This window comes from Colletotrichum truncatum (assembly GCF_014235925.2).
Source record: "Colletotrichum truncatum strain CMES1059 chromosome Unknown Contig_0019, whole genome shotgun sequence".
In the NCBI taxonomy this organism is placed as follows: domain Eukaryota; kingdom Fungi; phylum Ascomycota; class Sordariomycetes; order Glomerellales; family Glomerellaceae; genus Colletotrichum; species Colletotrichum truncatum.
In genome coordinates this window covers 308,009-321,993 of record NW_027222416.1, presented here as the reverse complement: position 1 = coordinate 321,993, position 13,985 = coordinate 308,009, and the positions used below count along the sequence as shown (strand labels likewise).

At 45.8% G+C, this 13,985-nt stretch overlaps 2 protein-coding genes across 2 annotated transcripts; both read right to left on the bottom strand.

The window, feature by feature from the left end:
• Nucleotides 1-2: 2 nt before the first annotated feature.
• On the bottom strand, nucleotides 3-1,590 carry CTRU02_215769 (uncharacterized protein; the record flags this gene model as incomplete). Its single annotated transcript, XM_070206561.1, has 3 exons — nucleotides 3-279; nucleotides 406-1,204; nucleotides 1,377-1,590. The coding sequence occupies 3 exons, from the start codon at nucleotides 1,588-1,590 to the stop codon at nucleotides 3-5; spliced, it is 1,290 nt and encodes a 429-aa protein (XP_070059770.1).
• Nucleotides 1,591-2,798: 1,208 nt separating this feature from the next.
• CTRU02_215768 (uncharacterized protein) lies at nucleotides 2,799-5,175 on the bottom strand (the record flags this gene model as incomplete). The annotated part of the gene is made up of 3 exons (XM_036733426.2): nucleotides 2,799-4,034; nucleotides 4,139-4,470; nucleotides 4,623-5,175. The coding sequence occupies 3 exons, from the start codon at nucleotides 5,173-5,175 to the stop codon at nucleotides 2,799-2,801; spliced, it is 2,121 nt and encodes a 706-aa protein (XP_036574865.2).
• Nucleotides 5,176-13,985: the final 8,810 nt, after the last annotated feature.

The following is a 13,985-nucleotide window of genomic DNA, read 5'->3' as shown; positions in this document are numbered from 1 at the left end:
CCCTAACTCTCTGGCGGTGTATTGTTTCCGTCGTCTGACTCCTCCCTCTCTTGTTCGTGTCCCTCTGCTGCTCCGCGGTCGTTGCCTTCTTCTCTTTCTTCTCTCCTATCTTCTTGGTGCTCCCCTTCTACTTCTATGCCTGTCGTGTCTCTCTCGCCCCTGGCTGACCCATCGGTCTCGGCAGCAGCTGCGGGGCTTGCGTGTAGATCGGCGGCAAGCGTGTAGGACATGTTTTCTATGTGGTTGATATCGTATATCCGTTCGAGTGTGTCTCGCAGACTGGCTAGGCTACTAGTATATAGCCCTCTTAATATGTTTGTATTGGTGTTTCTATTCGGGTGATGTAAATAACTGTTGCCTGTCTGCCTCCCCCTGCTGTTGGTTGGGACGGGAACTTGGGCGTACGATTCGAAGTCGCTGTCGCTTTCATCGTCAGTAGAATCATATCGAAGTCTAGTCTCCTTGGGAAGCCTTTCAAGGTCATTACTAGCTCCGATGTCGATGTTGGCGTTGTTATGATAGGTGTGAAACGCTGGCTGATTCTTTGCCCAGAAGGCGTCCAATGTATGCATCTCCGCAAATGTGTGCCATCTCTCCATGAAGAGAACCTGGAACTTCGCCCATTTATCTGACGGAAGGCCTTTTTCCCACCGGTTGGCCTCCGGTTTTGATTGATCGAGATCTTTGATAAGCAGGGCGCGGTCGGAGAGTATATCGTCAATATAAGATCGCAGGGCATCTGCATGATGCAGCTGTAAAGCGCTTCTCTTCAGGAGAAGCTTCTCCCGAGGGGTGGCGGGTGTTTGCGTGCCTAGGGGATTCCTTGTCGGACTCATCATGGGGTGCATGACTATAAACCATGCCTCCCCTGATGCCGACGTCGCGATGCGAAACGTGCGGTGCTGGATGTTGAAAGATATATCGGTATCAGTAGGCGCTGGCTCGTATGGTGTGTCCCAGCTTCGGAGGGTAAATGTAATATCGCCGTCAAAGGCTCTGCTTTTGCTTGCTAATGGCTGCAGCGGCTGGCCAACGATGTTGATCATATTGAGGTAGAACTTTGGGAAATAATTGTCTGCCTTGCTAGCTGGCCTTGAGCCAGCAGCGCGCCTACCGTAATCCATTGTATACCGCCGTTGTATCATTTCGATCGCCTTGATACCACTGAATCGAATGTCTTCGGTTTGCTGGATAAAGTCCTCGGCTATTTACCGTGGCAGATGGCATTAGCATTCTACTTGTGGTCACCTCCGTAGGGTAACTAGGTGCTACTAGTCGGCTTAAAAAGTAGTACTCTGGATCTGAATCTTCTGTTGCCCCTCCTGAACCTACGATAGGGGGACATGGTCTGAAGGGGAACACGAGAGGTGACTAACGTTTCATGTTGTAATCACCAAGGGCGTGGTTGATCTTCCATTCTGACCATATGTTTCCGTGAATATGGTTGCCTCTATCATCGTTTGTTTCGCTGCCATTCGAGGTTCTATCTGTGATATATAGCTTGTCGGTGGTCTCAAGGTTGATCAGTGGTCTAAGGCCGTCGTCTTCATCGTTAGCAATTGATACAGGTAGTTGTGCGATGTAGTCCATAGCTATATCACTACTAGAAGTTTCCCTTGAGCTATTGTTCGTCCCGGCTAACGAAATTAGAAAGATACCTTTTTGTTCTATCGGATGGATCTCAGGTACGTAATATCGTTAATAGATAAGAAGAAAGGTAACTATTCGGGGATATTCACGATTTGCGAGGGCTACTATTCTTTATAAATAAAAAATCGGTAGTTCTGCTTAAACCTTATTGTATAGTAGTAGGAGGATCTACTAAACGAGCTGAAAGGTGATTTATTACCGCTTGTGAGTTTATGCTACGAGAGAACCTGGAGCGGAAAGAGATTTGGGAGTCTCTGTGTTAGCAGGGCTGTTGTGAAAAACACCGCCTCTCCCTCCGCTTTCCCTAGTTTCCTTTCCCCTCCGGCTTCTTAGCGGCCGACGTAATGTGTCCCTTCTTCTTCCTCTTCTTCTTCTCCTTCTCCTCCTTGATTTCTTAGGCCTGGTATGTGTTCGTCCCCTGGGTTTTGGATCTGCCTGTGGCCGTAGGACACATCGATTCACGCCCCCCTTGCTTAGGCCGGCTGGACTTGGAATGGAACCTGAGGAATTATTATGTCAGGACATAAGACAGATAGTGCTTTAATAGTCAAGTTTGGCATGATGAAAAAGCAAGGAGAGGTAGGGCTTATGTAGGTGGTTGACGCTTGTTTTACATAAGGAATCTACTGCTATTAGTCTGGCGGAAGTGACTAAGTGGGGAACATTTCTCAGCTTGCCCTTGGCCCACGCATCCATGAGGGTGTTTTGTTTAGCTTTCTGCCTCCTGCCTTGGGGGACTTGCGGCCCAGCCCTTCCCCGTCTTGCCCGGTCGTTTGTTTTTTCATCTGCTCTTGTTGCTGGTCCAGTTGCTCCTCGTGCTGCTGTTGCTGCTGCTGTTGCTGCTGCTGCTGGCAAGATGAGGAAGATGTAACATCAAGACATGTGAAGGAATTCTGTGGAGTGCCCTCTCGACTACTCTGTGGGCTGCTGTCTAATTCGACTAGAAACGGACTTGTTACTCTGCTGCTATTAGACCCTGGTATAAACCTGTTATGTAGGGTGACTGGCGATGGCTGAGGTGGTAACGTGATGTCTGTGTCTGGTCTGCTTGTATCTACGTCCCTTACTATGTCTTTCTGCCCTCCTGAGGCTATGATTGTGGTTCGGCCAGTTAGCATCCTCTGCTCTCTTGGCTACGAGTATTTAAATCAGTAAAAAGGGGGGACGAGCATACCTTCAAGTGCTGTCTCCGATGTTCTTGGTGGTGATGCTCTGGGCTGATCGACAACGGAGGGGCTTCTGCTTAACGCCTCTATCACTCTCTCGGACATCTCGCTAGGCCCCTGTATGGGAACCATACGGAGAGGATTTGTGGCTTCTTTTGCCATGTTGTTGCTCTGATGACGCCGAAAGTTTGCTTCACGGGTAGCTGCTAGTGTATCACCTAGGGGCTGAAACTTTTCTTGTGAGAACCACCGCGCCAGTGCTGATTGAAAAGCCTTGGAATCGATTGCCTGTGCGATTGAAAGTTTATCCTTTGGAAATTCGGGTGCATCTTTGATGAATCCGCAAAGGGACCTAGCGAGGCGTAGGGCTGGGTAATCGTTGTCTGGGTTGTCTTCAACTACTTGGCGCCGCAGTATCCAATCCGGCCGGAAGTCTTCACCTACATATTTTCGGATAATATGTAATATACCGCCCCAGGCTGGATGATGAAACCTAGCCCCATACTCTGCGTGTCGCTTATCTGCAAAAGGCTGATCCATCAATGCTTTAGCAGCCGGCCCTCGGAAGGCATCGAGATTTTCCAGTGTGTATTCAAGAACTTCCTGCTGTAGTAGCACGGATCCCATCTCCGCGTCCGAAAAGGTATTTGCAAATTGCAACTTCCTAGATACCCTCTGCTTGGCTTGGAGTATGACCTCTTGTGAGATTTGCCCTAGTACTGGGATAATATCCTTCCGCAGTGGTGGTTTATTGTTATCTCGCCGGGGCAGGGTAGCCCTGGCTTGAGCATCAACATTTAGCCACGTTACTACATGGGTTAGAACAACCGCAAGCGCTCGCCCCTCTTCTTTCGACAGCCGGATAAGCCGATGAACATTAGCAAAAGAAACCCTTGGTTTTGTTTCGATAACGTAATTATGTACTTGGTAGTATGTCTCGTTGTCGATATTGATAAGAAACCCTGAGCGGCGTGCTGGATAGCTTTCGTCTTGTTCTATTATTGGTATTGACGAGGTTGGTATTGGTGACCGAGGTGATGATAACGGAGATGGCAATAGTCCGCTTGGATAAAACAGTTTGGTAACATCTCCATCGGCGTAGCCATCTGACAGAACATCGGCTAGCCTCTTCCAATCGGCTGCAGAGACGTAGTCTAGAGCATTTCCTGGGAGTTTGTTGAGAGTATCCAGGACGTCATAAAAGGTCGCAAACCAGAACTATAAATGTGAATTTGTTAGCATGTTTTTGTGTCTCCTTTACGTCTATAAAGGTTATATCTTTATAGAATGACTTTTGGTATGCGACTTTGCGGATGCCTTACGTCGTCAATCCTATAACTTATCATCCAGTTCCACGTTGAGATCTGGAACGTCTCTCTTCCAACGGTCGACTCGCACCAGGTTGTTGTCATTCTTCTCCAGCGCTCGTTACGCCAGATCGTACCTAGGCGCCGTATAGGAAACTTTGCCTCGCCTGCAAGACCCAGGATGGCGCCCATCTGGACCTCGACCTCGGCAGCCTTGCCGCGGAACATATCTGGGTCCTGTGAGTCTGCCGCGACTAGCTGCACCCATGTCTGTCCGTGGCTGTCTGGCATGGCTTGGTCTGCCCGGTTGACACGTAGCCCGAGATTAAGCTCCAGCGGTAATGTATCTGTATTTCGCAAGCTTTAGTGAGGACCTAGGATACCTTCTTATACCCTCTAGGTAAAAGCAAATTGCAATACGATGAAGGTTTACGCCAGAGGAATTGGGAAATGTCAGACTTGGCTTGAGCGGCCTCTACCCCCCCTTTTCACAACGTACCTTTGTCATAAAACTTGCATGTCCACCACAGATCCTCCTCGGCTACACCGCATGCCTGTCCGTATAGCTCTAAGGCTTTGACTCGGTGCTGCCCAGCCATAACCTCGGCGAGGTATCCATGGTTGACGTCTAGCCAGTCTGCGAATGATAGCGGCTCCTCGTCCGTCCTGCTTTGTGAGTGTAGGTGCTGTACCATTTTTGAGGTAGCCTCCCTGTTACAGAGGACGAACAAGTGGTTGCCCTCGGCATTTCTGTTGAGTTGCCCTTTGAGGAAGATATTGTATAACCTCTGAACATGCCTTTGGTCAACTTTTCGATTCTTACCTATGCTCCATTGTGTGCTGAGCGCGCGTATGGGCATCCGGGCAGTAAGTATGAGGTATGGCTGCGCCTGCTCACGAGCGGACTCTCCATCCTGAAAGACTCTTAACCCTTTTATCCTCTTGACATCTGGTGCTTCGGACGATGCACTATCGTCTGAGTCGGCTACGATAGTTCTTTGTCGCTTAGATCCAAGCTTACTAGTAATCACTGGATGTTTGAGTGTCGCCATATCGGTTGGTCCCTATATGTAGGAACACGATATGACCCCGATATGTTGTATAGGTTAAGTAGTAGAAGGACCAGGATTTTTTGATCTTCTTGTGGTACTAAGATTCTGCTGTTTACTTTAATGGACGGCCTGGCGGTTCTTCCTGTTGCTTACTTTTCTTAAGTAGTAAATAACAGATAGGAAAGGATAGTTATAATTACTTTTATAGACCTGTGATTAAATCCGGTTGGGCGTATGTGTTGGTAAGCCTTATTATGTCAGGTGGTGTTTTCCAGGTGGAGGGTATGCAGGGGGATGGTTTATTAATAGAGCATACGTCGACGGAGCATCTGGGACACCCTGTCACGCCCGGCACTATATTCACCCGGACCCGGCATTGAAAACGCTATCCTGTAGGTTATGTTTCTCCTTTCATTATAGAGGATACTTTTGTATAGATGATCTAGTTAAAAAAAAAAAATGAAACCGAAGGGTAATACAAATTATTCTTATTCATAGTAGGATAACCCCTGGGGCTCACTAGATAGCGATCGAGGGATTTGGCATGTTTACTAATGATAATGGCAGCGCGAAGACACACACGAAGCTCCTTTTTAGTACTTCTAGTCCATATAGCACTGGCTTAGACGGTCTAATGGTCGCCGACTACTGCGTTCATTACACTGTCGACAAGGAGAACCAAGTAACCTTGGCGATAGGTAGAGTTAACCGACAGGGCTAACTATAGGAAAGCTACGTTTACTTTTAGAGTTTCAAGAACAGCCGCTTAACCAGCTGGCGATGGGTCTATAAGACATTTGGGATAGCTTGTTTGTGCCTGGTGGTCTCCTCATCCACGTCGATGGCTGGATAGTATGAAAGAAATCTTATGAAGTCTTATATTAGTTGAGATATCCTAGAAGCTGTTATTTAGTAGATGTAATTCATATATGCTTGAGAAAAATGTGCCTAACTTTCGATGTTTGAAATATGCTGCTTGAATTGTGCCTACTTATTTATCCGTGCTTCTTTTATATTCTGCTGGGTTTGTTTTATTTCTTCTTCGAGTGGAACAAGCTCCGTCTTGACGGTTTCTTAGCGTAGAAGGTGATAGATACCTTAAACTTCTTTTCTTTATAATTATCGTAGCAATGCATGCCTCGGACTGGCTGATAGGTATAATGCTGTATTAGAACAGTGTATTGATTAGACAGCTTTTCCCTATTCCTCTCTCTGCGGTAATACCGACGAGAATCTCTCGATGCCTTTGCCCTTCTTAGAAGAAACCTGTAATTTGTGAGTTATATAGGCATGTAGTAGACTAATATAGTAGCTCTTACCCAAAGTCTCTTCGAAGGATTCAGTACATCTTCCTCAGGGTCTCTAAGCTAGTACGCAAGGCTTTTTGATTTCCGTCAAAGCGATTGTTAATAACGTTTAGACGTTCCTTATTTCTTTGTACGACTACATATGCCTATATTAGCCTAATTTATTTTGGTGTTTTGCGGTAAGAAGATAGAAAAACCAAAGTACCTTATGTTGTAGATTAGGCATAAGGAAAAAAAAGAAGTATATGAGACTGATCTAGAAGTCGGTAAACCGTTGGCATGGGTCCTCCGTTAATCGGCCCCGCCAGGCCCGGCCCGGTTTGTCGCCAGCAGCCCGTTTGTTCCGCCTATAAATGGATGTCCAAATATGCCTATTTATCTCTCATGCGTAATCGGGTTCAGGATGTTAAGGAGCAAACTCACGTCGTCGCATTTATCTTATGCCATTGCCGACTAAACACATTGGTCTAGCAAAAAGTTATTTCTTCATAGAGGAAGGGTACCGGCGGGGGTGCGGAATTCTAATCTTTCATACCATTACCACCGCCCCCGCACTTTCAGTATGGGTACGAGACTGATACGTTTCAACTTCTTCTGCGGAGATGCTGAGCTCACCCGTATTCACGACTTACCCGCGTCGCTTCTTGTCCCGCTATCAGTACAACGAATCAACTCTAGGTACCAGCATCTATTCGCCAAGTTTATAATTCCTATCGTCCAGCTTCACCAGGCGGAATGCATTTCCATCGTGCCGAAAAAGTGTGGTATCTGTAAAACGCTAGCGACAGAGGTGTTATCCACGCCAATGAGCTACCTATACCTAAAACTAGACCCTCACGTGGTCGTTTTAGTACAGCCTGTCTGCAGCAAGCAATACTGTATGGCTAAAATGAAGGAGGAAATTGAGGAGAACATAGTGGATTTAATAACGAAGCGATTTGATGCGGCAAAGGGCCCGAAATCAAAACCATGTAAGATTTGTTTAGTGGAAACAGGAACGCGATTATGTAGCCGCTGTAAGGTCGCTGCATACTGCGGGGAGGATCACCAGTGGCTAGATTGGCCACTCCACAAGTTATCATGCAAGGCTAAGAAGGCATTATAGTTTGCAATAGTATTGTCTATATTGGGTAACGAATGTGTTATTTAAACCTGGTACTATGGACGAAAGGAAAAACAAATCCCATGATTATATTTATACTGGCTGATTGCTATACGAACTATGCTAATCCTATGCCTGCCGCGTTCGCGTTGGCCGCGGGATATACGTTCCGCTTTATTATTTTAAGTACTAGTAGGCGTTACGAATGCCGTCGTCTACTAGGGAGTCCTCGACCGTGTCTGCTAGTAAGTGTCCCGCCGTGTTGATAAGATACCGGCGTCGTCGACCATAAGGTATAAATGAAACATTACGCAGATTTCAACTTGATGTAGAACGCCTAAGATACGATATTGCTATTATAATATCCGAAACTCTAGAACATAGCACCGTAGCCGGTAACCGGTCTGCCCATCCCACCGCCCTCGAGGTACCCATACGAACGTGCATGCGGGCCCCCATAGTAGTAAACAGAGCAACCTCGGCCTAACCCTATCGGACACCACCCTGGCTAACAGGAGGCTATACCCGACTAAGGCGAACCTGACTAGGACTCTTCTATACTACAAGCGGCTACGTCGGACGACCATCCCTCTACGCTCGCCGCGGAGGCTTTTCCTGTGTTGGATCGGAGGTGATGCTTTGGGCGAGATTTTTCCGTATTCATTGGAGCGGCCGGCTTGCCGCCGATGAATAGACTTCCAGGGCCCCAGAGCCAGTTTCAGCACTACCGCAATGGCACCGAGCATTAAGGGCTGCCGGGCTCCTACCCTGATAGTTTACCTCCTAATGCAGTTCGACCTTAGCCTCATCAGCATCCTGACAGTACCCAAAGCTTTTCAGGGCTGCTAGGTGTATCTCCATGATCGTAAACGTCATCTCCTATTTCTAATAGACAGACTCGTTAAGTCACCTCCAAACCACCTAACTCCCCTGTCGGCCTTACTACCCCGGAGCCACCTATCCATCCTGCTGACACTTCTAGCCGGCTCCGATCACCAGGAGCAGATTCGTAATCTGTTACGCGCTAAGAGCCTGCGTCCCAACGGGATAGGATGAGATACCGTCTACCTGAAGTACTTGAGGAAATGCCTATTAATCTTATAGCCGTCTATCCGTAAATAAGTAATCCTACCGAATTCATCGCCTAGGTTACGAAACGTAGATTGAGTCAATTCATTCTCCGGAATACGAGAATCAGTATTAGAAACTACTCGTCCCCTAGGTTACGAAATATAACGTAAATCCAATCTATCCTCAAGATTATAATTCAGCATTAGTTACTATTCGTCTTCTAGGTTACGAAGCGCAACCCAGGTCCCTAATTCGTCCCCCGGGTTACGACGAAATACATAAATCATACGTATCATCTGGATTGCGATTTAGTTTTGGATACCATTTGTTACCCGAGCTGCGAAGCATAACGTAGGTTTCAACTTAATTATAGAGTCCTCATAATGCGACATTATGACTAAATTGTCCCCTAGGTTACGAAGAAACTCATAAGCCACACGTATCGTCTAGATTGCGATTCAGAGTTGGACACCGTTCGTCCCCTGGGGTACGAAGCAAAACGCAGAATTCAATATGTTCCGCAAGCTACGAAATGCGATATTATACCGCATTCGTCCCCTGGGTTACGAAGAAAAACATAAATCATACGTATCATCTGGATTGCGATTCAGTGTTGGACAATATTCGTCCCCTGAGTTATGAAATACAACGTAGGTTTTAGTTTGTTATAATATCCCTATAATGCGGTATTGTGACTGAATCGTCCCCTGGGTTATGAAGAAACTTATAAATTATACGTATTATTAAGATTGTGATTTAGTTTTGGATACCGTTCGTCCCCCGGGTTACGAAGTAAGACGTAGATTTGAACTTGTTCTACAAGCTACGAAATGTGACATTATACCTAATTCGTCCCCTGGGTTACGAAGTAGAAAATAAGTTAATTCATCTCCCGGAGTACGAGGTTCAGCTTGAGATACCGTTCGTCCCCCGGGTTACGAAGCATAACGTAGATTTCAACTTGTTCTATAAGCTACGAAATGCGATATTATACCTCATTCGTCCCCTGGGTTACGAAGTAGAAAATAAGTTAATTCATCTCCCGGAGTACGAGGTTCAGCTTGAGATACCGTTCGTCCCCCGGGTTACGAAGCATAACGTAGATTTCAACTTGTTCTATAAGCTACGAAATGCGATATTATACCGCATTCGTCCCCTGGGTTACGAAGCGCAACCTAGGTGCCTAATTCGGCGTTCGTCCCCTGGGTTACGAAGTAGAAAATAATTCAATTCATCTTCCGGAATACGAGGTTCAGCTTGAGATACAGCTCGTCCCTCGGGTTACGAAGCATAACGTACATTTCAATTTATTTTATAATGCCTAGAGTGCGATCTCATACCTAATTCGTCCCCTAGGTCACAAGATATACATAAACTCAGTTCATTCTCCGAAATATAAGATTCAGTATCAGGTACCGCTCGTCCCCCGGCTTACGAGTCCCACCTAACCTCTTGATTGCGAGATAGTACTTTGGGTCTAATTCGTCCCCCAGGTTACGAAGCAAGACGCATACCCAAATTATCCTCTAGATTGAGACTGACCATTAGATACCGTTCATCCTCCCTGTTTAGAAACATACTACAAATCCAACCGTTCCTCAGGTTTGCAAGATAGTAATTTAAGTCTAGTTCGTCCTCTAGGTCAAAAAACTAGAAACATTGAATTCATCTTTTATATCACGAATCATGGTATTAGAACTACTTCGACCTCCGGGTTACGACGAAGGATATGAATTTGAATTTATCCCTGTAGCTCCTCGTTACGTGAGTATTTAATATTCGTCCCCTAGATAACTTTCATGTGATAAACTAGGCATAGAGAAATCCGGTTAGAAGAGGTATAAAAGACTTACTTGATTTAGAAAGAGTGTATATGCATGAGGAAGCTTGTATATATACGCCTACGGTGTGCGTTTCACGTAGCTTGCGTAAACACACCTCGTTCGGTGTGCTCGGTAAGCGTTGACACTATCGTCACAGCTCTCTAGGTCACAAACCATAATGCTAGATCTCATCGATTTACTAAGTAGGAAAAGTTAGAGCAACATCTCAATAAACTATCCACCCATAAATTACTAAGATATTATATCTCTTCGTCTTTTATTAGGTAGTAACCTTATCTCTGGCCTCCTCTAATAAGACGGTTTAGGCGTATTAGCCTTTCTAAGGCCTGCAGAATCCTCTTAATCGCCTGCTCGCATAGGTCGTAAGGTTTTTACACGAACGGTATGTATTGGCTTAAGCCTCGGCTATAGAAGAATTATTTTTACTTGCATCTGACCATGCTGCGACAAGACAATAAGCATCTCTGTTACATGGTGAACAATAAGACTACTACCGTGCAATAAAGCCTGCCTTTGATGGGGTAATAACCTGCTATGCATGTTAGAACAAAGACAGTATGTATTGTTGGATGACTTGCGACCCACGGGAACTTCTTTTGTTTAAAGGAACAATAGGAACGTTTAACATAGAACAGACATTGTATCCGATAATAAACAGGCTCGCTAGCTACTTAGGTTGTGTCTTCGATTGCGTAGATCTATTTATGGTTATCTGGTGGTAATCCTTAGTCTCTCATCATGAGGCTGATCTAGAACACTAAGCCAGTACAAGGCTACTGTTATTAAAATCGGATTATATGTATATCACTGTCTTTCGCTGTGAATTCAGCGGCTATATGAATGTTATCATTGTATATACTCACTACATACTGGATGTTGCCATTATTGCTGTCCAAAGATAGCTTGACTAACCATAAGGTCTCTAGGTTCTGACTGAAGAAGTATAAGAGGGGCTTCTAGTAGGATGCTGCTATGAAAAGAATTCATAGGCGTGGACAAGCTTCCTTAGACCAAGACGAGGATATCCTGACGCGCACTTCTACGCACGAAGCCCCATCATGCAAAGAGATTCACAGTCTCCAGGCAATCTACAAAAAGACCGAATTACAATCCGCCAGCTATATTTCGAATACAAGGATAGTGATACCGCACTGATTGGCGATGTACTCCCGAAAGTCAAAACCGCTCGATTGACAGGTATCCAGCTACGGACGAAACTCATCGAGAGGGGAAAAAAAGCAGACCCGCAACGTCTTAGGACTTGGATCCGAAGACTAAAAGAGGGACGTGATACGCGTATGAAAGTATGCGAGATTGTCCAATCACACAAGTTGTTTTCCGACGAGAGTAACGATAAGCGTAAACACTGGGTTAAGACTGTCCATGATTACGTCCTTGAAGTATAGGAGAAGCAACTTCAGTCAAAAGAACCCAAGAAATCGATAAGACCTACTATAGCTGAGGAGACTATAGTAGGAGAGGCTATAGCTCATGGCAATGCTCCGCTGGAAGAAGAAACTTTGATCGACTCTCAAGCTGAAGAGGATAGATCTATACCACACTCCCGCGATTCTTTGAACGACATCAAGGTAAGCGAATCCTACTTCGCACCTTCGAGCAGCATTATGTTAGGCCTACTTGAAGGAGACCTAAATGAAGTTATTAACTTCTATAAGACTCTGCCTTGGGATGCTGACTGGAATACATCGGAAGGCCTAGCTCTAGTGGAAACTGGTAGGTACTATGAGGATATTGCCGTTTCGACTACGAGGCAGATTGATCTTGCCTATAGCGATATCCCGACCGTTTGTGAATCCGGGCTTACGGATACAGGATATGCTTTTTTTGAGGAACGAGGCCTTAATAATCTCCTCGAATTGGTTAACCTCGGACTCCGACCGGCTACTCTAGCGAAATACGAAAAAGAAGTCGCTACTTGGGCTGAACATAGGGATAGAGCCCTTTTGTGTGACTCTGATGGATGTCAACAGATGAGCGGAACCCAGCTGCCTGTCGAATCGGAGATTCTAACTTGGGACTATAAGCTTGCTGCTGAGAGTCTCATACTCTCCCTCAAGCCGGTAATCTTTACGGCAGCTCTAGAAGGGGATAACAGGCTCCAAAGCCGTCTTCTTCAGGCGGCTTTGCGGGGATGTTGGTTCCTAATCCGGAAGCCGGATCAGGACCCGGACTTAACACTCCGTCCACTTTTAGACCAGACCACAAAGAGCCTGAAGGCCTGGCATTCTTTCCTCAGAAACACAGCTTGGGAACCTTATCTCACCAGCTCGGCTCGAAGGGTCTACTGCAACAGGCTACCTGAAACATTTGCTGAACAGCTATGCTCGGGCGACCAAACCGTGCAGACTATCCTAGCAGTTTCCGGCCGACTAACCCATATGAAGCACGTTTACGACCGGTTCTGTATATGCAATGGGTTTCTCCGTATGGCAGTATAGGCGTACCTGAAGTTCTCCCGAACTTGGGGAGAACCTGATGTGGTAACCATCCCCGAAAACACCGACATCGAGACCCTCATCCAAGATGATAAGGCAAAGCACCTTCTATTCCTAGATGGTAAGTGTCCTGAAACCTGGGACCAGATGAAAAACCAATTGAAATGGTTAGACATTACAAAGGATGCCAAGACTCACCAACTAATAGGTCGTATCCAAAAGTCTCGGGTCTTATCTGGCATATCACGGGCTGATGGGAGGTTATTTACTGCTGGAATGGCAGCATTTAACCCTCAATCCGTAATCCGAAATGAATATCTTGGTGAGAAGCAACATGGTTCTCCGAGCTCAGGACTTCAACAAGACGGTAAGGAGATTCCTGGAAACCTCAAGGCATATATCCAAGAGGCCTACAGGGTGACAAGAGCAGCAAGGATAGTAATCCGCTTGTTAGATCGGATATGACCGGCTATAAAACCGTCGGCGAATTTGAAAAAACCTTTGGAATACGCTTTCAGTTCGGCTTTTGTTTACCTGGCGAAACTTGCTTGTGATGGCAAGGCTGAGGATCTTGCGGGTATTTTCAAAAATGGCTTTGATCCTATCTGGTAGGTAAGGGAATAGGACCTAATAGAAGACGTGTGTAGGAAACTAAAAACTTCAATTGTGTTTTAAACGCAAGGGATGTTTATGAGAGACATTATGACTATGACTGCATTCTTCGCTTGACTAACTAGGAAGGGTAGGGAGGGAGTAGTACAAGGGGGTTCTAGCGGACTAAACTTATTGCTTTTGCCGAGCGAGACATTCTTTGCAAACAACAAACGATTTTCAACAGCTCTTCTCCTAGGTTGACTATCATACATATTCTTAAAGCCTTACTACTTACCTATTCTGCCTATACTAAGCGATGTTCTACTATGCTAGAGCTGTCTTTATTTAACTCCTAGGGTGCTTCTAGCAGCCTGTTACTAGCCCACTTACTAGTGGCCACTCTTTCGAGATATACATATATAGCTACACAGCAGCC